Source organism: Centrocercus urophasianus, unplaced genomic scaffold, assembly GCF_019232065.1.
Source record: "Centrocercus urophasianus isolate 14NV4802_14NV808 unplaced genomic scaffold, USGS_Curo_1.0 seq_1135, whole genome shotgun sequence".
Lineage (NCBI taxonomy): Eukaryota > Metazoa > Chordata > Aves > Galliformes > Phasianidae > Centrocercus > Centrocercus urophasianus.
This window is the reverse complement of record NW_024884293.1, coordinates 37,138-61,689: the sequence shown is the minus strand read 5'-3', so window position 1 is coordinate 61,689 and position 24,552 is coordinate 37,138. Positions and strand designations below refer to the sequence as shown.

Genomic DNA, 24,552 nt, shown 5'->3' with positions numbered 1-24,552 from the left:
TGAGACACAGGAGGGGGTCTGGGAACAGGGGGGAGCAGTTGTGGGACTGCGCAGGGGGATGTGTGGGGAAGGGGCTGTGCCCAAGGCTGTGCCCGTGGCTGTGGAGCTCCCTCTGAGCGCCCCCAAACACCCCTCTGCGCTTCTGGGCTGGATCCTCTGCAGACCCCCAGGTCCCCAGTGCAGCTCCAACCCTGTGGGTGTGCAGCTGGTGTCAGGAGCCTGAGCACAGAGCTGTACAGCATTCCAGTGTGCTCGTCCCTCGGATGGGACGGCGCAGGGGCACTTCTTCCACCGAGGGCAGAGGAACAGCTGGGAAATCACCAGCATTTATCCGCTGCGTCTGTGGCATCCGCAGGGTGAAAAATGCTGTGTCCTTGTGGCACCCGGCTGGTGGCAGACAGCCTGAAGCAGGGTGGCGGGTGCCTGGGTGCCTGTGGTGATGTGCCCTGCCAGCACGACGTGCACCAGGGTGTGCGTGGCTCCAGCAGTGCTGGGCACAGTGCGTGGTGGGCAGGGAGCGCCTGCTGTGTCGGCACTGCTGTGTGCTCAGATGCAGTGACACCCACACAGTGTGACTGCTGAGGGATGGAGATCCAGCATTGGTGCTGCCCAGCGTGGCGAGGAGTGCGGATGTGCCACAGCCCCACCGGGGGTGACTGATAGGCAGGGCTGATGTCACCACCTCCATGTCACAGCATGCGCGGGGAAAACCGAATGACTTTCATGTGACCATTGCTGATGAAGCGGTGGCTCACGCAGTCCCATCGCCAGCACTTCCCCGTGGAGCGGCGCACCCCGTGACCGCAGCCGGTTCCGTGCCTCGTGCCCGGCTCCGTGCCCTGCGCGCAGCTCCGTGCCCCGCGAGCAGAAAGGCTGAGCAGCTCCGCTATCAGGGGCTGCGCACGTCCTGCCCTGGGGGCTGCGTGCGCTGCTTCACCCCGTGCCACGCAGGGGCCGTCCCAGCGCACGACCAGGCTGCGCCGCTGACGTGCAGCTGCGGTGCGGTGGGGCCGCGCAGCGGCACAGGGATGCTCTCCCCCCCGGCCTTCCAGGCGCTCTCCCTGATCTGTTTTCCTTCCCGCGCGGTGCCGCGTTTCCCTGGAAACCTTTACACCCGCAGCGCGCGACTCCTGTGCGGGGCCTGGGAACGCGGCGGGGGGCCCCCTCCCAGCCCCCTCCCAGCCCCCGGAGCGGGGACAGGGCCACGAATGTCGGGAGGGGCCGGGGTCTGTGGGGCTGTGCCGCCTGCGGGTGCTACTGCAGGAACTGGAGATCGGGACTGGGGCAGCAGGGTCAGAGCTGCTGTGGGATATGGGGGCAGGCGGGAGTCGGGGGTGCAGCGCGGGGGCTGTCAGTCACAGCAGTGGACTTTGGGCACCGGGTGTAGGCAGAGCCGGGCGGCTCCACAGGCGTCAGGGCTCATTAGTGCCAGCATGTGAAATGCCATTAGCGGGACTGCAGGGGGGCCTGGGCAAAGCCCGCTGCCCCGGCTGAGGGTGGCGGCACGGTGCTGGACCCACCCTGGCCCGTAGGTCACACTGGGGAGCAGGATGGGCTGGAACAGCGCGGTGCTGGGCTCTGGGACTACCGGACCGGGGATGCGAGGGGACAGAGAAACCTGCCAGCCCCACTGTGTCTGCAGCACGCGTTGCACCGCAGAGCAGCCGAGCCCACCGCACGCACCCTGCGGCAGACCGCACCGCAGACCCCGCGTGCATCCCTGCTGGGGGGGCTCCCCCGGCCCCGGGCCAGAGCCGGTGCTGGGATGCGGGCAGTGCCGGGGGGCGGGCAGCGCAGAGCAGCCTCACACCACCGGGGTAAAAATCCTCACCCGCCTGTTCAAAGGACGGCTGCCCTCGCCCCCCGCCTTTGAAGTGCTGCCGACGCCGGCCACGGAGGTGCCGCTTCACACCTCCGGCCCGGCATAAAGCCAGGGCTCCGGGGCCGGCGGCTCTCAGCCCTCAGCCATGGCCCACCAGGCAGCTCCCGGCCTCGCGCTCCGCACCGCGTCTCCGCTGCACGACTGGGGTCTCGCCGCAGTGCCTGAGCCCGAGGGCTACAGCAGCAGCTCGCCGGCACCCTCACCCGACTCCTGCGGCCTCTCACCCCCTGCCAGGGCACCACGCCGCGGTCCGGCGGGCAGGAGGGGATCAGGGGCGGCCGGGGGCTCACGGCAGAGCGCCAGCGAGAGGGAGAAGCTGCGGATGCGGCGGCTGGCGCAGGCCATGCACCGGCTGCGGCACTACCTGCCGCCCGCGCTGGCGCCCGCCGGGCAGAGCCTCACCAAGATCGAGACCCTGCGCCTCGCCACGCGCTACATCGCCCACCTCTCGGCGCTGCTGGGCCTCAGCGAGGAGGTGCTGCTACTGCGCCGCGGGGCGGCCGCCCGCCGCTGCCCGCTCTGCCCCGGGGGCCTGGGCTGCTGCCAGCCCCCGCAGCCCCGGCCGCGCTCCCCAGCCCCGCAGGAGAATTCGCCCCCCGGCTCGGAGGGTTGGGGGACCCCCCCAGAGCTGCGCGGGGCTCTGGATGCGGGGACGGGGACCTGGGGGTCGCTCTCCAACGGCCCCGTGTTGGAGACCCGTCCGCAGCTGCACGTGGTTCCTGATGCGGGGATGGGGCTCTGGTCATCACCGTCCTACAGCCCCACCGCGGGGACCCCCCCGGAGCTGCACGAGGCTCTCGCCTCCGACGTGTCCTCCTGGCCATCCTCTCCTCACTGTGCAGTGGCAGGGACCTCTTCAGATCCCCCCAGTGACCCCATCTTCGACACAGGGCTGCTGCTGCCAGACTTTGTGGATGCAAAGATGGTCACCCAGGTATGTGCGTGGCCGTGGAGCTGGGATACTGATGTGGGGCTGGGCACAATCTCTCTGGTGGGTGCTCAGAGTGCTCCTGTGGTGTGTGGAAGTGGTGTTGGGGTCACAGTGATGTAGTCTGGGATTGGGAATGGAGAGGACCCCCCTCTACCCTATGGCATGTGTATGTGGGGTGCTTGGATCCTTCAGCTGCTCCCACCCTTCCTTGCATCGTTTGGGCTCCTATCAGCTAGCACAGAGCCCTGCTGGTACCTGAGTGGGTGCCCTCCTGACGGTGGGCTCTGCCAGCCCCTAATGCTGCTGACCCACACCCAGCCCTGCCCTGCATCCCTGCCCTGCCATTGGTGCTTTCCTCACCGATTCTCTCTTCCCCACAGGACATCTCAGCAGATCTGCTCTCTCTGCTGGAGGCTCTGCTCCCACCGCAGCCCCAGGACTGAGCCACGCACCATTGGACGCCCACGACTTGCAGGACCCAGGGAGACGTGTGTCCCCCCTTGGACAGCAAGGGGGTGGTGAAAGCAAGGTGCTTGGAGCCCGGATCCATGCTGGCTGACTGTACATAATATACTGTGACTGTACATAAATAAACCCCTTTGCCCACTCTGTCGCCACGTGGCCATTCCTGCAGCAGCTGCTGCGCGCGGGATGGGTGCAACATGCACAGCTGTCATGCTGGGGCTGAGAGGATAGCTGAGCTGGGGAAATTGCACCAGGGCATCTCTCTGGGCATGGGCAGGGGCTGTGACACAGAGCCAGCACCGTTGCGGGGCCCTGAGCCGGCAGCGTGCAGCTGGGGACAGCATCTGGGAAAGCAATTGCCGGGAGGTATCAGGACAGACACCTCCAGCTCTGGGAATGGAGCTCACCAGCACTGCCCAGGTGCGGCTCAGTGACAGCTGAGCGATGTCCGCACCCCGTGCCCGGAGCCTGGGAGGGCCCCACGTCGCAGGGTCACCTGGGGGCCGCACCCCACCGAGCTGGAGACCCCGCGGGTCCCGGGTGGAGGGCGGGTACTCGGCTGCAGGGGATCCCCGCGGGTCGGGCTGTCGGGCGGTGCGGAGCCCCATCCCGGGACTGGCGGGCAGATGCTAACGCGCACCGGGGTCCCCGGGGCAGGAGGTCTGCAGGGCTAATGAGCCCCGCTTATCTGTGAAATGACTGAGGTGACTTGCTAATTACGGTAATGCCCTCCGCCTGGGAGACGAAGCCTTTGAGATGCAAAAGAGCCGCGTTCCCCTCCCCCAGCCCGCAGCCCTGGTCCTACGGAGGAGCCGGGAGATGGGACCTGCGCATCTTCGGGTCCCCACAAACGATGCACTCCAAAGCAACGAGCACTGTGCACCCCACACACACGGCTCTGCAGCAGCAAGCCCAGCTCCGGGCACCCCGCAGCGCCTGGATGCAGGCCCGTCGGGCTGGTAACACACCGTGTTCCTTTGTGCACATGTGTCTGTGTGCATGAGGCTGTTCACGCTCATCCGTGTGTGGGTGATGCGGGGTAAAGGACGGAGTCGTTCCATGCAGGTTGGCTACGTCAAGGAGCAACCTGAGCTGCCAAGGGCAGCAGCCGGCGGGGTGCTGGGCGGGAGCGGAGGTGGCTGCAGGCAGCAGAGTGCTGCACTGCCGGCCCTGCTGCCCGCATCCCAGCTGGCTGCAGCTGATGCCAATGTGGGAGCACTGGGAGCAGCGAGTGGGTGGTGTTTGAGCAGCCCTGACATGGCCCGGCTCGGCGGGGGAACGGGGCAGGATGCTGCTGCTGCAGGTGAGGTGTGCAGGGAGATGGGTGCAGGGAGCATGGGGTGCTGCACCAAAGGGCTCCTGCACCGGGGAGTGCCTTTGTCCCTGAGTAGGACCACGAGGGATGTTCTGGAGTGGGGTGGACAGGGCGGCAGCGATGGCCTGGGGCAGGCAGGGGGTAGGGGAGGCTGAGACCACTTCCCCATGCTTACCTGCGATGCCAGAATCCCACAGTTCTCTGGGTGCCGGGGCTGCAGATGGGAATGCCGCGAGCTGAGGTGGGCTTCTGGGTGGGTCGGTAGGTCACCCCCTCCCCTGAGCACCCCCAGCCCTGTGCGGGCCGTGCTGCCCATCTGCCTATCGCAGCAGGAGGGGGCTGGCTGGACCCAGGCCCCGAGGCGGGGAACGACACCACGGAGCCCTCCAGCAGCACGTCCCACCCCAAGCAGGGCTGTGCCTGGAGCCCCCGTTCCGAGGGTGCCGAGGAGCTGCTGCTGCTTCCCACCTTCTCGCCCGCGGCCCAGGCCCGAGTGGCAGCCACCTTCGTGCTCTTCGTGCTCTCGGCCGGCTGCAACGTGGCGGTGCTGCGGGCGGCGGGGGGCCGGGGGGGCGGCGGGCGCTCCCACATCCGCCTGCTGCTGCGGCACCTGGCTGCCGCCGACCTGCTGGTGACGGTGGTGGTGATGCCGTCGGATGCCGTCTGGAACATCACGCTGCAGTGGCGGGCGGGCGACCTGGCCTGCCGCCTCCTCATGTACCTGCGCCTGCTGGCCATGTACGCCTCCGCCTTCGTCACCGTCGTCATCAGCCTGGACCGGCAGGCCGCCATCCTGCGCCCGTTGGCCATCGCCCGCGCGCGCCGCAGGAACCGCGCCATGCTCCGTGCCGCGTGGATGCTCAGCGCCGCGCTCGCTGCGCCGCAGGTGCCTGCCAGCCCCACGCACCCCGCGCTCCTGGGGGCCACAGGGGCTTCTCAGGAGTGGCAGCGCCGTGAGCCCTCGGTGCGGGGCCCAACCCTGCAGCTCAGGTGCTCTGAGACCCCTGGGTGCCTCTTGGGGAGGGGCAGGGTCTCCATCTCAGCCCCGTCCCACCTCTGCTCCGCTTCCAGCTGTTCCTCTTCCACACCGTCACCCTGCACGCCCCGCACAACTTCACGCAGTGCACCACGCGCGGCAGCTTCCCGCAGCCCTGGCACGAGACCCTCTACAACATGCTGAGCTTCTCCTGCCTCTTCCTGCTGCCGCTGCTCATCATGGTGTGCTGCTACACACGCATCCTGCTCGAGATCTCCCGGCGCATGGGCTCCGGCCTCTGTGAGTGGGGCTGGCAGGGGGCCTGCGAGCAGATCCGAGTGTGCAGCCTCAGCCGGGATGGTGGGGGTCCTTGCTCCCTGCTTGGGGTGTGGTTCCCACCCTGAGCCCCCCGCTCACCGGTCCCACTCCCACGTTTCAGTCTCCTCCAGGGACGTGCCGCTGCGGTGCTCTGGGAGCAACATCCCACGGGCACGGCTGCGCACGCTGAAGATGAGCCTGGTCATCGTCTCCTCCTTCATCCTCTGCTGGACCCCCTACTATCTGCTGGGGCTGTGGTACTGGTTCTGCCCGCGGGCCATGCAGCAAAAGGTCCCACCATCCCTCTCCCACATCCTCTTCATCTTCGGCCTCTTCAATGCCTGCCTGGACCCCATCACCTACGGGCTCTTCACCATCCCCTTCCAGAGGCGCTGCAGTTGTCCCTGCGGGCACAACCCTGAGCCTGAGCCACCCTCCTCAGCCACGGGTTCCTTCCACTGTTCGGCCTCATCCCTGCGGGGCAGGCAGAGTACAGGGGGCACGGAGGGGCCACAGCCACCTATTGAGCTGGAGCTGCCTGCTGGGGCTAGTTCCTGCCAGAGCAGTGCGCTGTGAGCCAGGGCAGCCTGATGCCACGAAGATGGCACTCTGTGTCTGGAAGGGCACAACAGCGAGGGCAGGCAGTGGGGGCTCTGCTCCAAAATGCTTCTGTAAGTGGTAGGGCAGAGCTGCTCCTACAGCCAGGTGGGTGTGAGCCACCCCTCTTCCCTCTCTGCACCCATTTATGATACGTGCTGGAGCACAACACAAATAAAGCATCCTGTGGCCATCTTGTGTTCTGCCTGCATCCGTGGACGTGGCTGCACTGGGGCTGGGGATGGGTCGTGTAGGGACCCTGGCTGTTGTCCCCAAGGGCAGGGTGGTTCTGCCATCCCCACAGCGCTGCTGGGGGCTGCACAGAGCAGGGCTTGCAGTCCCTCTGCTCCTGTGCCAGCCCTGCACCCGCCTGCTGCTGGGGACAGGATCTGAGCTGCTGCTGAAGGTCGTTGCGAAGTGCGGGAGCCTGGCAGCGCCCAGCAGCACAGCAGCTGCTCCAAGGCCAGTGGTGCTGCCGGGGCCAGGGACGCAGCTTTGCTGCTCTGCTACTGTGGGGGCTGCAGCCCCGGCCCCAGCGTGGGCTGTGGCTGGGGTCCCTGCAAGGGTGGGGGCTGCTGGTGGGGAGAGGGCAGTGAGGCACTCGTCAATGGGGTTCCCCGGATCTGGTGCATGGAATTGTGCTGTAAGTGCATTTGTCAGATCCTGACGCTGCTGCTGGACCAGCCTGGACCTGGCACAGAGTGCAAGCGGGCAGTGGATACGGGAGGAATTTGGAGCTGCCAAAATGCATCCCCTTGGATAGAGGTCTGCAGTAGGAGTCTGGCGTTACTCCATCAGGTGCATGGGTGGGATGGGCACTGTGAGCTCTGGGCACACATCCCTGCACTCCGTTCTGCAGCAGGGCTGGACACGGCCCCAGGGTAGGCTGGGCTCTGGAGGCACCGCAAGAGCCTTACAGTTGCTGCAGGGAGCTGGGAGGGAGCTGAGCACAGAGCTGCAGTCCCCGCAGGCTGGTGATGGCAGGGCTGAGGGATGGTGCTGATGCCCTGATCCCACACCATGGCTGCATGGCATGGCACTGCACCTGCAGGTGCAGCCATGCACGAGGAGCAGTGTCATGCCAGGTTCCCAGGAGGGCAGCAGCCATGCACAGTCGCTGACAGCACTGGGGGGATCTGGGGCACGATGGGGCAGGAGCTTTGCCATGCCATGCTGGGAGCAGTGCCCAATAACAGCAGCAGGAACAGAATCGTGTGGGTTTATTGTGAAGTGGCAAAGTAAAAGGACAAAGTGGTGCTGCTGGAGCTGGCTGGGTGCTGCAGCCAGCTGCCCCTGAGGGCTACAACTAAGGGAAGGGGATGGGGCTCCGGCATAGACTCAGCTAAGTACAAAAATATCTTCTGTGGAGCACACTGCTTACTCCTGTGGCCTAGGAAATGCTGCACAGGGAGAAGCAGACAAAATAAAGAAGCCAAGAGCCCCTGCTGAAATTTCAACATGGAAGATGCTGTGTGCGCTCAGGGCACAACCTGCCCACTGCAGGCACAGCAGGGAGCCGTGCGCACGCAGCCAGATGCAAAGCCTGCAGTCTGCAGGTGGGGAGCTGACCTGGGCTGGCGGCGCACGGCCCAGAGGTGGCCTGGCACTGGTGAGGCAGGTGACATCTTGGGGGTTGCTGCCGATATGTGCGGGGATGCTGGTGCTTGGCAGCTGTTTTGCACCCGGGCGAGCAACAGCAGCACTCCCCATGCCATCCCCAGCCACGTCCCCGCTACAGCACCATGAAAACCCCGGCTCCCTCCTGCAGTTTGGGATGGCACAGCTGTGGCATTAGGTGCCAGCTGCACTGCTGCCCGGCCTCTTCTCAGTGAAGAAACTTTTGAGCAGCATCACTTGCCCAACGCTGACCACGAAGAGGATGACGGTTTCCCCAGCCGACCAATACGAGACGCGCCCGTTGAGGTCCTCAGCCCGGCCGCGGTCCTGCGCTTCCCGCAGGCGGTAGTGAGTCTGGGAGTCGATCACCGCGTTCAGCGCCTCGTGGATGGTGACGCAGGCAGACTCCATCTGGGGGCACAGGGATGCAGCGCCACCCACCAGGCACGGCTTGGGCAGGGGGAGGGGCGCGCTGCCGGCTCCGCCGACGCGGCTCTGCTCCAAGGGGCAGCGCCGGAGCCCGGTGGGCAACGGGACACCACGCGGCTCAGCGAGGGCTCTGCGCCCCAGCCTGACACCGCGGCTCCGCTCTGCCACCAGCAGGCCGGCACGGCGCTGCCTGGCAGCGGGCGCTTCTGCACTCAGCAGAGGGGAAGGGAGCGAGCGCGGTCGCACGGGGTTGTGCGTTTGGCCACATGCTGCAACACACCTGTGTCAACGCCGTGACGCGGCTGCCCATGTCGGGCAGGATGGGCGGCTCGTCGCCCACCTGGAGGTTGAAGTAGACGGTTTTGTGGGAGAACGTGGAGAACTCATTGCTGAAGCAGAAGGTGTAGATCCCCGTGAGCTCAGCGTGGTGCGGGAAGCTGTCGTACTGCTTTTTGGTCTCCCTGTAGATGGTGCGGCCGTTGGGGTCCTCAACGTAGCAGTCGACATCGTAGTGGCCCCCGGTGATCACCTGCACAGGGAGATGTGGGCAGCACCTGCTGAACCCTGAGAACCCGGCACCACGGGCAGAGGAATGCTGCCCCAAAATGTGCCACATGCACAGCCATGCCCTGAGCAGCACGGCACCGTGCCACTGCAGCCCATCACGGGCAGGGGCCAGGCTGAGGGCCCACGGGCAGAATGAACGGGGGGATGGCCGCCACCACCGGGCTGGGGGACCACCGTGGGCACATCCCAAGCAGCTCTGATGTGGGCTCTGCTGGGCTCGAGTCTGGGCACAGCTCCCGGGGCAGCACGGGGGGAGCGGGGCTGTGGGGGAGAGGTGCGGGGGTCGCCCTGCTTGGGGCTTTGCAGGGGCTGGGGGACACGGGTGGAGGCACGGGTAGGAGCAGGGCCGTACCTGGTAGTCCAGCGTGAACTTGAGGCCTCGGTCCAGCTCTTGGTGGAAGCACTGCTTGTCGCTGTCGGGCAGCTCGAAAGTGAGCTCGGTGCCGCTCGCGTGCAGAGCGCCCAGCAGCAGGGCCAGCGCCCAGCCCCGCGCCCAGCCCCGCATCCCGCCCGCCCCGCACCGCGCCGCGCCGCTCGGCCCCGCGCTCGCCCCGCCCGGGGCCGTCCCTCCCTGACGTGGCGGCACCGCTGCGCTTCCGGGCTGGGGCGGCTCCGTGCGTGGCCGGGGGACGTCGGGGGGCCGGGGCCGGGCGGCTGCGGGCAGAGCGGGGATGTAAAACCGCCGTCCGTCACACGGCGTCACCCCCGCACCGCACACGCGAGCGGCAATGGCTGCGGCGCGGCGCTGCCCCGCGTTCCCGCAGTGAGATGCGCGCTCCCGCAGTGAGATGCGCGCTCACAGCCCCCGCGCAAAGAGAAGCTGAGCTGTGTTTGCAGCGCCGCCGTCAGAGCGCGCCGGCGGAAGCGTCAATAAAGATATGGGGATATGCGCGAATGAAAACTCTGGGATTTGGGATTCCTCAGCCAAAAATAGAAGACGAACTTCATGGTTAGAGATAAAGCGTGCCTGAAATTCCGTCTGTAAGACATCTGAGCGACAGCAAGTATAAACTTTAAGGCTGTAAAAATATAAGCCCACCTTTACTCTAAACAACACATTTAAATCGAAAACGCATTTCCAGAGGGCGCTCCCGTGCCGACGGAACCGCGGCGCATCCATCCTCGGGTACCCGCAGCGCAGCGGGGCCGGGCAGCCGCGTTCCCCGCGGGCGCAGCGTGCCAAACCCGGAGCTCTGCGCACGGCTCCCCAGCTGCACCAGCAGCGGATCTGGCTCTGTGTTGCCAAGCGCTTGGAAACGGAATCGCAGGACCTCTGAGCGTTGTCTCGCCTCTGCAGCACAGTGAGGGTATAAATACATTCAATCGCTAAGGAGGGTTATTTCTGCTCTCCATCCTCTCGCAGCGTTGAGCTCCTTCCCGGTAGGCACTTCACACACACGTCAGCCCCCGACTCCCTGGCGTGGGGCTCCCAGACCGTTTTCTGCATTGGGATGAGTGGGAGGGATGAAGAATGGATCGTAAATAACCAGGAACAAACACACTGCAGCCGGGAGCCTTTGTGTGATGCCTGCCTCTACCTAAACGTGCTGGGATTGGATTTCTCAGATAAGTGCTCGAGGGGGGGGGGAAAATCCAAAAGCAGCCGGCATGGCAGGGCTCCAAGCACTCAGTTCTGTGCTGCCTGCCACCTGTTGTCCCCCCAGCTCTGGGGAAAGTGCTCTGTGCATGGGGCCTCGAGCCCAGGGCTGCCAGCGCTTCCCAGGGCAGCACCGCCCCGCTCCGAACTGCCGTGTGTGTTCCTACAGAGGGCAGTTTGGGGAACTTCCCGGGAAAGCAGCTACTGTGCCACGATTTCCTCAAAATCAGACAGCTGCCTCATCTGCTCCAGCTGCATGGAGTGCCTCCGCAGGAGTTTCTTTTTGGTTCTCAGGTCACCCCGCTTGGGGGAGCTGGGCGCGACGGGCACCAGGGCCCTGAAGCCGGCAGCCAGCGGGGAGGGGGCCTTGCCACTGGCTCCGATGTCGGGGATGGGGGGGCTGGGGTTGACGTTGAGGGGGGGCAGGTAGCCGGGCCGGGTGTGCGCGATGTGGTCCAGCAGCAGCGTGCCGGAGCCGCGCCGTTCCAGCAGGTTGGGCGGGCGGCGGGCGGCGGCGGGGGAGGTGCTGGGGGCGCCATCCAGAGCCTCCCGCGAACCACCCAGCAGAGCCAGGTGAGAGCCGCTCAGCTTCCTCCTCTCCGCAGCCACCTTCCCCGCCTCGGCCATGCCGGCGTCGCACTCGTGGTGCTCGGCGCTCATCCGCCGCCAGTGCAGGGCCTCCATCGCCTCGCTGCTCTCCGGCGGCTCCGGCACCGTGCTCCTGCGAGGCAGGCGCTGGGGGCCCTTCTCGAACCCCTTCCTGCAGCCGGACCCGGGGGCTGGAGGCGTGCGCAGCGCCTGCTCGTCCACCAGCGGGAATAGGGGCGCATCCTTGCTGCGGCTGAGGGGAGCCTTCCTGCACAGCGCGAGCTCCCCGATGCTGCTGACCAGCTCGTCATCCGTGCGCACCCGCTGCTCCTCGTGGTGCGCAGCCAGCACTGAGGGCGCGACCAGCCCCCACGGCTCCGACTGCAGCCGCTTCAGCTGCGGGAGCCGCGCTCTCTTGGTGGTGGTGCCGCCCCTCCAGCCCGGGGAGGGTGGCTCAGGGGTGGCCTTGGTGGGAGGACCGTCCCCGGGGGGCAGCTCCTGCTCGGCGGGCTGTGGGCATGGGGCGGCCGCCTTCAGTGCTGCGTTGCTCGTCTCAGGGGAGGCCCTCTCCTTGAAGTCCAGCAGTGGGGGCACGTTCAGGTACTGCTTGGTGGCCTTGGCGCCGGTGGCCGACTTGTCCATGGTGATGATGATCACCTCCTTCCCCTTGGCTCTGCAGGCATTCAGGAGGTGCTGCAAAACATCCTTGTCATCGGCGTTGATGGCGTGCACCAGTGCAGAGGCACCGGAGTGGTCCTCCAGGCTGGGGTCGGCCCCGTTGTCCAGCAGCAGGGTCACCACCTCGCCACCCGCGCCGCGGATGCAGGCGTGCATCAGGGCCGTCTTCCCAGACTTGTCCTGGATGTTGGGGTCGGCCCTGTTGTCCAGCAGGTACTTCACCATCTTGGCCTTGCTGATGCTCTGCTGGTCCACGTGCGTGGTGATGCAGGCCACCATCAGCGCCGTCTCCCCCTTCTCGTTGCTCTCATTGATGTAGGCCCCCCCCTCCAGCAGCAGCCGGGTCAGCCGCAGCCGGCCCAGCCACACTGCCTTCAGGAGGGAGTTCCCCCCGGTCTGCAGCTCCGTCGCCTCATCCATGGCATGCAGGGCTCACGGCAGCTGGGGAGGAATGGGATGGAGAGGTGAGCCCCCCTGCAGCCTCCGCTGAGCCCTCTGCACATGGGCAGCCCTGCAGCACTTTCCCATATTGGAAGAGGTTGAATTTAGGTTAGACATGAGAAAGGGATTCTGTACCGCGAGGGCACTGAGGCCCTGGTGTAGGCTGCCCAGGGTGGCTGCGGGTTCCCCATCTTTGAAGTGCTCATGGTCAGGTTGGATGGGGCGCCGGGCTGTGGGAGGTATCACTGCCCATGGAGGGGTTAGAACTGGAGGGGCTGTAAGACGTCCTCCGATCCAAATCATGCCGTGGTTCTGCCACAGTGCTGTGTGCTGCCTGCTGGGGGTGCTGGGGTGCAGGGGGAACTGCAGCAGGAGGAAAGCTTTGTTTCCTCTGGGGTCTCCTGGAGTGACAGCACTGCTTGGAGCCAGCTGGGAGGTGCACTGGCACTGCCTTCCCTCGGCTCATAATTCATGTTATGGCATTGCTCCTCTCTCAGCGAATTCATTTCAGATGCAATGTTTGCCAGGCAGCCCCACAGACTCAGCCCCTGCTGTCACCCCATCCAGGTGTGCTGGTTGCCAGCCTTGCGAGCACCAATCAATGCCGATTGCTGAACAGCTTCACCTGGATCCCCACACCCCCTGCTATGGGCTGGGAGCCCTATTTAAAGGCAGGCCCTGAGCCTATGCTCAGCTCTGTGGGATTATCTTTGTTTGCTGGACTTCTCTTGTGGATAGAGTTTGCTGTTCTGCATTCTCCTGGTGATCTCTCTTGTGTGACCCATAGCTGTTAGCAGCCTACTCCTGCCCTACAGGTGAGGTCTTGCTCTCAGCTCATAGCTTGTCTCCCTGCGTGGAGCAGCTCTGCTCTCGCTGCTCCTTGATACACCTCAGTTCACCTTGCCTTGCTCTCCTCCGGCTCTGCTCCCACAGCCATGTTGATGTTTCCTTGAATGCAGCTGATTTCCTTCGGTGCCAGAGCCACCAATGTGGCCCTGCTCCTGGCATGGCTCTACTGTGCCTCGGAGGCCCCTCGCTCTGTAACACGGAGCCCACTGGAGGCTGCGAGCATCTCCTGTGCAGCTGGGGCCGTGGTCCTCGCTGCTGGTGGAAATTCTAAGCAGCTGCTGCTCTGCTGTGTGTAACCCTGTGCTGCTTTGTTGTGCTGTGGGGAGTCCTTGTATAGGAGAGTGCTGTGAGAGAGCAGCGTTCTCGTGCAGCACTCTGCAGCAGGACTGGCTCGGGGGGTCAGCAGACGCCCTCCCTTCTGGAAGGCGCTTCCTGCCCCTGCTCGGCAGCGGCTCCCCTGCTGATCCCGGGACTTGCAGCAGGGCAAGGCTCCTCCGTGCTGCTCCGCGGCACCACTCGGGAACTGAGCGCCTGGTGGCTGCGTGCCTGTGTCCCCGTGGGGCAGCAGCGCTGAGACCCGGTGAGTGCCGTGCACGGGGCAGAGGCGGTAACTCGCGGGGCCGAGCACCGCGGCGATGTCAGAGGTGCGTTGTCCCAGGAGCCCTGCCGCCTGCTCGCCCTGCTCTCCCATCACAGCTCCCTGCTGCCCGGCGGCGAGCGGCGCTGTCCCCTCCCCTGGGCATCTCCCCCTGCTCCGTCACCCGCAGCACTCCGCAGTCTGCGCTCACCGCCTTCCCCCACGGCACACGCGCGATGCTCTGCCTGCTTCCCCTTTCCCCCCCCCCCAGCCCATGCCCATTAATGCGTGGCTCCCGCAGCCCCCACCTCCCTGTCAGCGCAGCGCTGCCCGAAGGCTGTGAGCGCTCCCAGCCCCCCCCGGTAGCACTGCGCCCAGATGCCCAGGGCTGCTCCCCGAGACCCCCGCTCCGATTCCGAAGTTGCTCTCACCTCCATCTCCCCTCACCGGTGCCGCGGTGTCGCCTCCCCTGCCTCAGCGCCGGGCTCGGTGCTGCGACAGCGGGGCGGGGGTCCTTTCCTGGAGCCGGGGCTCGCCCCCGTTACCTGCTGCACCGTGCTGGTACCCGTTAGCGGTGTGCGGTGCCCGGTATCGGCCCCGCTGTGCGCACCGGGGCTGCACGGGGAGGAGGGCGCGGGGCGGCGCGTCCGCCCCCGCTGGGTGCGGGGAGTGGCGGGGGGGGGGGGGGAACCGTGTGCGGGGCTGCGTCCAGCACAGCCAGGTCTGAGCGAGGGCGGGACGGTGCGCGTCTGAATCCGCGTGTGCGAGGCGGGGCCGCGGTCTGTGTGTGTGTCTGTGTGTCTGTGTGCGTGCGCACGTCCTGAGGGCTGAGTGTCTGTGCGGTGGTGCGCGCAGGGCTGCGTCTGCGTGGGTGCAGGTGTGTGCCGGGTGGCTGAGTGCACACGCAGCCCCCGTGTGTGTGTCCATACCTGTGAGTGCCCAGCGGCACGGCGCTGTGTTCGCATGCAGGGCTGGCTGTGTCGCTGCCCACGCGTGGAGCTGTGCCGCTCGTGTCCCCTGGTGCCCGTGTGGCCACGTGTGCCGTCGGTGCCCCCCTGTACGTCGCTGTGCCCTGGTGTTGCTGAGGGTGGCCTGGCACTGCAGTGTGCCCCCACTGAGGTTGGGCCCCTCCCTCCTTAGGGGCTGTCAAGGCTCAAGGGGATGCAGTGAGGAGCAAACTGGGCTGAGCCCACTGCTGGGCCTTTCACTGGGCTGGAGACCCCTGAGGTCCATCTCCCAACAGTGGTAGTGTGCTCCTGTGGCCTGAGTGCATCAGCAGGGACACCAAACTGTCCTGCTGCACGAGGGAGTCAGAGGCTGTGTGCTGTTTTCCAGGGTGGAGATCTCCCCTCCATGCCTGCAGAGAAGCACTGCGACCACGGGCATCCTGCTGTCACTGGGACAGAAACCTCTAGTGCCACTGCTGTTGTACAGCATCCAGCCTGCCTTACCCTGAGGTTACTGGGGAGCCTGGCTCCTTTGAAGGTCCCACCAGGGGCAGGAAACCAGCCAGAGGGTGGGGAGCAACTGTAGGTGCACAACTGGCACAGAGCTGTGTGCAGCTCTGCCATGTGGGAGGATGCTGCTGCCTGAGCTGTGGTTATCACAGTGCTCTGAGACTGGATTGGCATTAGGGGCACCTGATGCTGGGCAGGGGTACGGCCACGGGGGGAAGGCATGGTGGGAAAGGCAAGGCTCTGGGATGTGTGAGGGCAGGGCTGTGTGCTGCTGGCTCCGAGCAGACGTTTGGCACTGGGTCGCCACCAGCCTGCTGGGCAGGGGCTGCTCATGGAGCTCACTGGGCTTGCAGCAGGGGCTGCCTCACACGTGGGGTCAGAGCGTTCCTTAGAGCCCACTCCAATTCCATGCAGAACGTATCTAAGTTTGCCTTCTGCTTCCTGTTTAGCTGAATAATTCATAATGAGTGATTAATGGAGGCGTGCCCCTCATTTCCTACTGGCACATCGTCACAGGTTGCATTTTGTCAGTGCTGTTCGTTATTCATTATGATTTGCTGAGTAATGGCTGCACGGCTCCGGGGCTGCGGCGCTGCCTGGGGGGCACGGTGTGCTGAACTCGGTGCCTTTCAGCAGGAGGGCAGCGAGCACATGATGTGCGAGACGTGGGAGGCTTCAGCTGAGCTCTCCCGCTCCTTCCATGTGTATCTCAGACGTGGAGGGGTATGTGGCAATGCAGACGACAGCACAGCAGAGATGTTGGGTGCTGCTCGGACCTTGCAGGTAGCTCTGGTCTGCCTATCGCAGCTTTCTGGTTAACATTGGAGCTCAGCCTGAAGGAAGAGAGAGCAACTGCTGCCTGCTGGGGCCTCACCGGAATGTCCAGCGTGTGCATATGCGCCCTGCGGGGCTGTGCAGGGGCTGCGGCGGCTGAGGCTGTGAGCACAGCGCTTGGGGCTGCGGTCCCTCCTTGTCACCACGCCCCCTGCAGCAAGCGCAGCTGGCGTCTTGTCAGAGCCTGGCTCCAGCTGGGGCAGGGGCTGCTCGAGGTGTGCGGGAGGTGGGCGGCTTCGCTGCTGGGCTCAGCTAAACGCGCGCCATCTCCCCGGGAGCTGCGCCGCGCTGGCTCTATTTCGGGCACTTTGCAGAACAGCTGGTGATCATCTCTTACACGGTGCGGCGGCGGCTGTGTGCAGCTATTTCTGCCAGCTCATCCCCACACAGCAGCTTTTTATAAACGCATTCACCCGGAGGGATGGACGCAGCTGTTGGGGAGGGAGGGGAGTTTGGTGCTGATGTTTTGGAGATCGTCAGCTCTGCCCTGAGGGCTGCTCCCGTGCTGGGTAAGGCACGTCTCTGCCCCAGTCTCTGCCCCGTTGGGCTCAGCGGGACGCAGAGCCTGGGGCAGCCCTGGGCATATGTGGCATGGGGGGCTGTGGGTGCCAACTCCTCAGTGTGCTCGTGTGCTGTGGCCCTGTGCTGGACTTGTCCCAGACTCTTACGCTCTGTGAGAACCCGTTCTGGTCCGGGCAGGTGATGGGGTTGTGAAGCCTTCACTGAGGGTTGGGGCTGCTGAGGGTGCCTGCGGTGTCCCCATGGTACAGCGCTGGCTGTGCTGGATGTGGAGGTGTTTTGGGGCAGGGGGGCCGGGTGCCCCTTGCATGAAGCTGTTCCCCCTAAGACCTGAGCAGGAACACACTGCATGTTTGCAGGTTTGCATCCACATTAATTTTGACCCTGTCTTCTGCTGGAAAAAATGAAGTAAGTAGCAGCTTCTTGTAGTGTCAAGAATTAGCTGACCTCTCTGATGGCCTCTGCCAGTGACAGCCTGGCTGTGACCATCTGGTGTGGCCATGCAGTGCCGTGCCTGCTGTGCTGTCCCTGCCCTGGCTGCAGCAAGGCTGGAGGCTCTGCTGGGTGCACAGCTCTGCTGCAGGGACCACAGGGACACTGCATGGTCACAGACCCCTGTGTTGGACTGCCAGTGCTGTTCTCTGCTTGGCTTTAGCAGGACCCAGCTCTGAGCCTCTATGGGAAGGGGAAGCCCCAATCAGCCGCAGCTTGAGTGGATCTGCCTCGGGTACAGCTTGCTGCAATCCTGCTGCTGCCGGAGCCTCTTTGTGCACGTGGAGGGGATGGGGGGCAGCAGGACTGGCTGGGGATGGGCTGCTGGGGCTGCCGAAATGCCCCCTCCTCCATCTCCCCGTGTCTGCTCTCCATCCTGCTTCCAGCTGGGGGGGCTGTGCTGAATGCGGGGCTCCCAAAATAGCAGCCCCCCGCCCCGTGAGCGCTCACAGGCAGGAGGCAGGCGGTGATGCAGAGCTTCCGAGAGAGGCTGCATCATTGCAAGTGGGTCTGATGTTTCTATAGCAACCCCGGGGTAAAAATAGTGTAGGAGCATTTAGGAGCTGTCAGGGCCTGGAGGGAAGGGCTCCTCCAGTGCTCTGCAGGGTGGGGGCTCGCCCACGGAGCAGAGCTGCTGTGCTGGGGGTGCTTCTGTGCAGCTCACAGAGGCTGGGGGCTCTCCCAGCATTAGCTGGGCACTGGAGCTCCTGCAGCCCACCCTCATGTGGGGTGATTTCTGCTGACTGTGTGCCTCTGTAATGCACTCATTAGAGCTGAGGAGAGGCTGAGGGTGCTTTGGGGCAGCCTGTGGGGCTGCAGGAGGGTCTGAGCAACTTTTGGGGGTGGGTGCAATCCAGGTCACGCTCCATTGCTGACCCAACAGCGTTGTGCCTTCATGCAGCTTTGACTCTAAGTTGTGCTGAGGTCTGGAAACAGAAATGCCACTGCTGTGTGTCACTGCGCAGTGAGTGCTGCTCATCTCTAATCACAGCTTGATGTTCGGCACCGTTGATGCTGGTGTCTGGCTCTCCTAATTGCTGTGTTGTGCCCAGAGCCTCAGCCTCTGCCCCTCATGATGTGGGGGTGCTGAGAGCTGGGTCCTGATGAAGCTGTGTGCTGGGGCCCTGTGCTCCCCCCAGAGCTGGGGCTGATGCTGCTGCCCCTCACCCGGCTCCTCTGGGCGTGTGGCTGTGGAAATGGCACAAACTGCAGTGCACTCATTTCTCTCTCCTTTCCCATCTCTTCCCCCATCTCCGTTGCTCCTGCAGTTGGTGGTTACCATGACAACGTATGTCTCTCCTTTTGCTCTCATCCCTTTTTGCTTTGTAATCTATATATTCTTTCACCTCCACTTTTTTTCTCTGCCGTACCCCAGAAGATCTGTGGAGGCACTTTGGAAGTGCTGTTGGTGTCAAGCAGGAAAACCTTGGGCCAGAGGAGGGAGGAAAGGCACTGCTGCAGAGAAGGGTGAGGAGCTGCTCAGCCCCATGTGCTGCCCATTCTGAGCGTGGGGCCGCTCCTGCAAGGGCTGTGCTGTGCTCCAGGCACCCAGCTGAGCCCCACGTCCCTCAGTCCCTGCCATGCTGTGTATGGACACGGCGAGGCTGGTGTGATGGGAACGGACCAAGCAGTGTTACGCAGCGCCCGAGCCCCTTACCTCTGGCACTTAACAGGAGGTGTGGAAGGAGCTGAAGGCAGCTCCATTGGTAGCAGCTATTTGCCAGTTGACATTAGTGCAGTGTCTGGACTGAGCAGAGCACTGCTTGGCTGGAGGGCTGCGGGCACGGAGCCGTGCTCCCCAGGGGAGCCGTGGGGACGTGGGGTGGGGATGGCGCCCCCAGGGTCGCACCGTGGGTCAGCCGGAGCAGTGCCACCTCCTGCAGCTGCACTGGGTGCTGCCTGGCCCTGTGCCCTTCCTGCTCCCTGCAGGTTGTGCGCAGCCACGGCAGCTGCTGCTGCAGCTTTCCCTCCTGTTTGCTTTGTGCTGCGGTGGCAGAAGGAGAGGCAGGCGTTGTTCTCACCCAGAACTCCAATTCTTTCTTTTTTTTTTTAATTCTTTAATTTAGTATTATTAAACAAAGTTTTATAAATATTCATGGGAACGAAATCAGTGCAAAAATATTCCGTTCTCTCCTTTTGCTGGTTTAATTTTAGAAACTCATTTTCTCCTGAGCTCTCTGCTGAGCAGTCGTGGCAGTGCTTCCTGGATGGCGCCTCACTTCTGAACCTGTGTGGGTCCTGCAGGGTAGCGGTGTGTGGGTGACACAAGCAGAATGCCAGCGTCCCTGGGGATGGGGGACAGGCAGGGGGCTGATGGGTGGCAGCAGACAGGAGCGTGGCTTGCTCACCTTGCATAGCTTGTCCCTGGTGCAGAGCCCTCTGCAGCACAGGCCGTCCCCACCCTGCGCACGGTGCCATGTCTGTGTATGTCTGCCTGCTGCCTGCGCTGTCCTGCTGTTGCTGTGATCAGCCTTAGAGCACACAGTGTGAGCCCATCCCTCAGCCCGGCTCCTCCGTCCCTTTCCCATCCCTGGCACTCCTGTGCTCCCCTCCTGCTCTGCCCCGTTGCTGCGTGTGACTGCGGCGATGTTCCCTTTGGGCTCCGTGCTGCTGGATGGGGCAGAGCCGCAGAGGTTGAATGCAGCTCTTGGTCGACTGCTGTTTTTGTTTTTTGTCTTAAAATCATGCAAGAGGGGGCATTGCTGCAGTATTTGTCACCAAACATCGGGGTCAGTGCTGCGCAGCAGCTGAAGGTGAGCAGTGGCACTGGGGCAGCCCTGCAGCAGTGTGCCAGCACTGGGTTGTGCAGCACGAGCGTCAGCTGGAGAGCAGCAGCAGCTCTGCAGGAATGCAACAAAGAAGCAATGTCTGCACTTAGCTGAGGCAGTGCAGCAGGAATTGTCGTGTTAAAATCTATAGGATGAGCCTTGCACTGAAAATGCGTCCTGTGAGATCCTTACCTTTTCCTTTACTTGCCTGCTTACTGAGGATCAGCCCAGAGCTGATGCTGTGGGCAGGTGGGGGGTGTCAGCACTGCATCCCTGCTATGCTACATGCGGTGCAGCGTGCGCCCTCTGCACGGCTGTGCCACTGGGTGAGCAGAGGTGTGAGGTGGAGGAGGGAGCTGATTGGAGTTTGTATTACACAGCACGCTTGTCGGAAGAGAAGTGATCTGTATTTAACAACAGCGGTGCAGTAATAACCTGCAATTACCTCCGAGCGCTGCGGCGGGGGCGGCTCTGCTGCTGGAGGAGGCTGGCGTGGCATGGAATAGCATGGCGTAGCGTGGCGTGGCTCTCACGACGCACAGAGCGTGGCACGGGGTCTGCTGGGCTGTGGTTCCTGTCTGCATGGAGCTGGGAAGCCCCATGCTATGGCTGTGCCCTCCCCGGGGCAGAGCAGAGGATCACTCCCCTGCTGTCCTGGCCACGCGCTGCAGGGTCTGTTTGGCCTTCTTGGCCCCCAGGGTATCCGACTGGTCTGACTGGTGGCCACTGGCACCCCCAGCTCCTTCTCTGCAGAGCTCTTTTCCAGCAGCTCAGCCCTATACCTGTGCTCAGGGCTGTTCCCACGGCTGCTGTGCAGGGATGAGTGTGGTTATCCATCCCTCCTCCTTCTGCGCAGTGCTGGGAAAACGCTGCAACGCCTCTTTGGCGAGAAAGCACATTATGCAGGCTGACTTTGTTCTGAAAGCTTCTGATGTGTAAGCAGGGCAGGAAGGCGAGGTCATCTGTGCGTTTCCACTGCTGGCTGCGCTCCAGCTGTGCAAGGGAGGGTGCTTTTGTCTGCTCGGTGCGGGGTGCCCCGAGGCTGGGGTGGTGCGTGGCCGTGGGCACGGCTCTGTTTGGGCAGGCAGCGCCTTCTGCAGGAGGGGCTCTCCTGACGCCTGACTTCACCTCTGCTCACCCCCCCGCCTTGCGGTAGCTCAAGCTCACAGAACTTCTGCTCCCCTCTCCCTGGCTGGCGGCAGAAGGGAGCGCAGCGGCACCACCTCCTTCAGAGCCGGTGGGACAGGAGGTGGTGCAGAACGATGCGTGCCCCCAGCCAGCCCCTGCGCGGGGCACGCGGCTGCAGCTGCTATTCTGCAGCTGTCTGAAGGGCTGCGGGAGTTTTAATATCTCTGCTGAGTGAAATTTCCTGATTCGGCTTTCATGTCCCCTGGGACACTTATGAAATATCCGGATTCTGTTTTTTTTTCTGAAGAAGTGGAATTTCCTATTTATGGATTTAATATAAGGGCTACGTGCTCGGGGAGGGCAGGGGCTCCGCGGTGCTCTCCCCGCCGAGGCTTTGCCCCGTTGCTTCTCCCCCTGGCTCAGCCGGCAGCAGGGCCGTGTGGGGAATTCGGCTGCCTCAGTAGTTTTCCAGCCCGCGCTAAGCTCCCTTTTCACAGCTAATCATGCTTCGCGATGAGCGAAGTCGAAATGCACGCCGCCAATCCGCTGGCAGCCGGATGGGCACGGGGCAGGCGAGGTCCGGCCGCGCTCGCCCTGCAGCCCTCAAGCAGCAGCGCTCACCCACCCGCTGGGAGCTGAGCTCTGCTGATGGATGCCAGCAATGCGCCGGGTCTGGTCCTCTCCGGAACCTCATCTGCCCTCGGTGTGCCTTTGTGCAAAGTGTTTGGATCTTGATGGAGGGCTAAGGGATGAGAGCAGTGGGAAATGGCTCCAGCAAGGTAGAAGAGGCTGGAGACGTGTAGTGGGATCCCTGGTGTCACAGAGCAGCAGGGCGTGAGATGAGTGGCTGAGCCTTCAGGCCCAGCTGATGCAAGGCTGGGAGCACAGAACGAGGAGCTATGGGCAGCACTGGCCCTGGTGGCACAGAACCAGGAGCTATGGGCAGGACTGGCCCTGGTGGCACAGAACCAGGAGCTATGGGCAGGACTGGCCCTGGTGGCACAGAACCAGGAGCTATGGGCAGCACTGGCCCTGGTGGCACAGAATCAGGCTGCGGTGCCGCTGGCTGCAGGCAGGAATGGGTTCCAACCCTGGGTGCTGGGAAGGAGCTGCAGCACCCAGTGCAGCACGCTAGCATAGCCCTGCCTTGCAGCAGGTCTGCGTGGTGCTGGAGCCCCTCTGGCCCCAGGGAGGGCTGGATGCTACTGGCTGCTGTGTCACAGCCTGCTCCTTTTGCCGGCCAGCCCGGCGGGGCTGTGGGCACTGAGCAAGCAGCCCTGGTTCCCGAATGCTTTGCCCTCCCAGCCAGCTGGCGTTGTCCTCATGACTCATGGCAATATTTGCCTTTCTGTTACCAGCATTTCTTTCATCAGCTGCAGCCAGATCCATGCTGCCACCACTCACCTTTAAAATCATGGGAACAGTTGAAATAAATTACTTTTAATGCAAACAATGTCAAACACAAAACACAGGCGTCTCACACTTATGCAACTCTTACTTTTGTAATTGCTCTTTATCGTGATCCCAAAGAACCTCAACAGCAAGTGAATGTCACCAAAGCACAAGCAAACTGCAACCTGCTGGTCACTCTCATGAAAAGTCATTTAGCAAATGCCTAAAAAAACCCCCCAAGCGTGTTCTCCTGCAGGACACCTGTTGTAGAAGCAAAAGAGGAAAAGCCCGGAGCGATGTAACCTGCTGTGCTCCATGAAACCCAGCATCTCCAGCTGCAGAGTGGGCTGTGCTGCTGGTCCTGATTGCAGCCGACCTCTGCAGAGCGCTGTGCATCCAGGCACCGCCAGGTGCTCGCACCACCCGCACACCCTTATCAGTTCTCCGTCCAACAGTCAGAGCGAAGAAGCTGGGCTGGAAAAGTGATAAGGGGGTGAGAGCAGCCACGGGGTCACCTTCTCCTGGAACTTTGGCACGGAGAAATAAGGCGAAGCCGGTAGCAAGTGGAGCAAGTGAGGTGTCGCCGGTTCCTCTGTGCGGCCCTCTGTGTGGAGATGCTGCTGGAGGAGCGGGCGATGCTGCTGGGGCAGTCCCAGCCTCCCGCCGCCCCGCAGTGCCGCCGCTCTGCCGAGCTGCAGACACTCCCCATTCACAAATTTCATAACCTCCAGTCCCCTCCCTGCGGGTGGGATTGGACGCCCCGTGGCCCCCCCGGCCCGCTGGATTAGGCTGTACAAATTGTGGGGCTGCAGCCGGGCGGATTCGTCTGACGCTGCAGAAAGGTGCTGGCAGCTGTGCCTCTGCACCCCGATGCCGCCGGCCCCAAACTGGGGCTGGGGTATCTCCACCTGCAAAGAGTGAGGGGTCGTGGTGGTGCCCGGGGGGATGTCCTTCCCCTGCGCCATTGCTCCCGTCTGCACTGAGTCCTGCTCTGTGAGGCCGGGCCCCACAGCAGCTCCCCTTGTGCCCTGTATCCCTGTGCCCGCTGCCCCCAGGGAGCAGCTCGAGTGTACCCAGGCACCCCAGAGAGTGAGCAGACCCCTGCAACACCTGGGCTGGGAAGGTGCACACTGGAGGGAGGAAGTGGGTGGCCCCAGGCACCTCGTGTACCCCTGCTGAGCAGAGCCTGGAGCCGAGGAATGTGATCCCCCTTCTGCAGCCTGGGCGTGTGCTGGCTTGGTGCTGCACTGTCGGGTCGATGTGCACAGGAATTACAGAGGAGCTCTCCTGCATGCGCCTATAGGGAGTGCTTGGCTGATGCTGGAGGCCCTCTCACAGCAGCCAAGCAAAGCCCAGCAGTTTCTCAGGGCTCCGGGGCTCAGTTCCATAATGGTGCTCTCTGCTCAAGGACTCAGCGCCTCAGGAATGGCCTCTGCCCTGCAGGGTGCAGAGCTGTGTGCTCAGATGTGGTTTCTGCTGTCATTTCCAGTTTTAACCTGGGGGAGGGGTGGGATGCTTGGTTAGCAGTGCTGGGTGTGCGTTTGCTATGGGGCACTTCTCCCCATCATCGTGAAGCACCATGGCCTCTGCTCGTGCTGCTGGATGCTCTTTCTGGCTGCTTGTCCCCTCTGTGCTGGCTGTTGGCTCAGTGCAGATCTGCCGTCCTTGGCTCCATGGGTGTCACTGGACCCACTGCATTACAGGGGGAGTAGGAGGTGGCACTTCAGGTGCAAACAGCCTACTTTCCAAGGTTCACAACTTTTGTCTAGTTCCTCTGTTGGAGTGCACTGAGCTGTGTGAGCTCTGATGAGCTCTTGCAGCACAGCAGCCTGCAGCCCCACGCGCTTCCAGGAAAGCACACTCGGGTCAGCCATGTCTTTCCTCCTTGTGTCTTCACCCAGGCTTGCTCCCACTCGGCCGCAGGTCAGGTACCAGCCCTGACAAACTGCACCAGCCCTGAGGCAGTCAGTGCTGCGCCTTGTGGCTTCCCATTCTCCACACTGCAGGATGGCATCGAGGGCAGCCAGACCTGCTGTGCCGTTGCCACGCCACGCCGTGCCGTGCTGCTCCATGCCGTGCCTCTCTGTGCTCCGTCCTTCCCAGCTCCCTCCCAGGAATGCCATCTGCTAAGCGCC

At 63.6% G+C, this 24,552-nt stretch overlaps 4 protein-coding genes across 4 annotated transcripts; 2 read left to right on the top strand and 2 right to left on the bottom strand.

The window, feature by feature from the left end:
- Positions 1-1,967: 1,967 nt before the first annotated feature.
- LOC122155415 (mesoderm posterior protein 1-like) lies at positions 1,968-3,412 on the top strand. Its single transcript, XM_042809247.1, has 2 exons — positions 1,968-2,816; positions 3,194-3,412. Exons 1-2 carry the CDS (start codon positions 1,968-1,970, stop codon positions 3,254-3,256), a joined length of 912 nt encoding a protein of 303 aa, XP_042665181.1. The 3' UTR covers positions 3,257-3,412.
- Positions 3,413-4,535: 1,123 nt separating this feature from the next.
- On the top strand, positions 4,536-6,463 carry LOC122155416 (putative gonadotropin-releasing hormone II receptor). Its single transcript, XM_042809248.1, has 4 exons — positions 4,536-4,581; positions 4,926-5,479; positions 5,665-5,869; positions 6,009-6,463. The coding sequence occupies exons 1-4, from the start codon at positions 4,536-4,538 to the stop codon at positions 6,461-6,463; spliced, it is 1,260 nt and encodes a 419-aa protein (XP_042665182.1).
- Positions 6,464-7,687: 1,224 nt separating this feature from the next.
- Positions 7,688-9,602, bottom strand: TMED3 (transmembrane p24 trafficking protein 3). Its single transcript, XM_042809246.1, has 3 exons — positions 9,450-9,602; positions 8,811-9,059; positions 7,688-8,512 (listed from the first exon to the last, which is right to left on the bottom strand). Exons 1-3 carry the CDS (start codon positions 9,600-9,602, stop codon positions 8,276-8,278), a joined length of 639 nt encoding a protein of 212 aa, XP_042665180.1. The 3' UTR covers positions 7,688-8,275.
- A 1,293-nt stretch (positions 9,603-10,895) lies between these two features.
- Positions 10,896-12,380, bottom strand: ANKRD34C (ankyrin repeat domain 34C). Its single transcript, XM_042809244.1, has one exon. The coding sequence runs from the start codon at positions 12,378-12,380 to the stop codon at positions 10,896-10,898; it is 1,485 nt and encodes a 494-aa protein (XP_042665178.1).
- Between the last annotated feature and the right edge of the window lie 12,172 nt (positions 12,381-24,552).

Excerpts from the sequence above, each read along its gene's own strand:
- ANKRD34C (XM_042809244.1), bottom strand. The coding sequence starts at position 12,380 with ATGGATGAGGCGACGGAGCTGCAGACCGGGGGGAACTCCCTCCTGAAG.
- LOC122155416 (XM_042809248.1), top strand. The coding sequence starts at position 4,536 with ATGGCCCGGCTCGGCGGGGGAACGGGGCAGGATGCTGCTGCTGCAG. Across the intron at positions 5,480-5,664 it reads CCGCGCTCGCTGCGCCGCAG|CTGTTCCTCTTCCACACCGT; the intron begins GTGCCTGCCAGC and ends CTCCGCTTCCAG. Across the intron at positions 5,870-6,008 it reads GCGCATGGGCTCCGGCCTCT|TCTCCTCCAGGGACGTGCCG; the intron begins GTGAGTGGGGCT and ends CCCACGTTTCAG.
- TMED3 (XM_042809246.1), bottom strand. The coding sequence starts at position 9,602 with ATGCGGGGCTGGGCGCGGGGCTGGGCGCTGGCCCTGCTGCTGGGCGCT. Across the intron at positions 9,060-9,449 it reads AGTTCACGCTGGACTACCAG|GTGATCACCGGGGGCCACTA; the intron begins GTACGGCCCTGC and ends CTCCCTGTGCAG. Across the intron at positions 8,513-8,810 it reads GCGTCACGGCGTTGACACAG|ATGGAGTCTGCCTGCGTCAC; the intron begins GTGTGTTGCAGC and ends CTGTGCCCCCAG.
- LOC122155415 (XM_042809247.1), top strand. The coding sequence starts at position 1,968 with ATGGCCCACCAGGCAGCTCCCGGCCTCGCGCTCCGCACCGCGTCTCCG. Across the intron at positions 2,817-3,193 it reads ATGCAAAGATGGTCACCCAG|GACATCTCAGCAGATCTGCT; the intron begins GTATGTGCGTGG and ends TCTTCCCCACAG.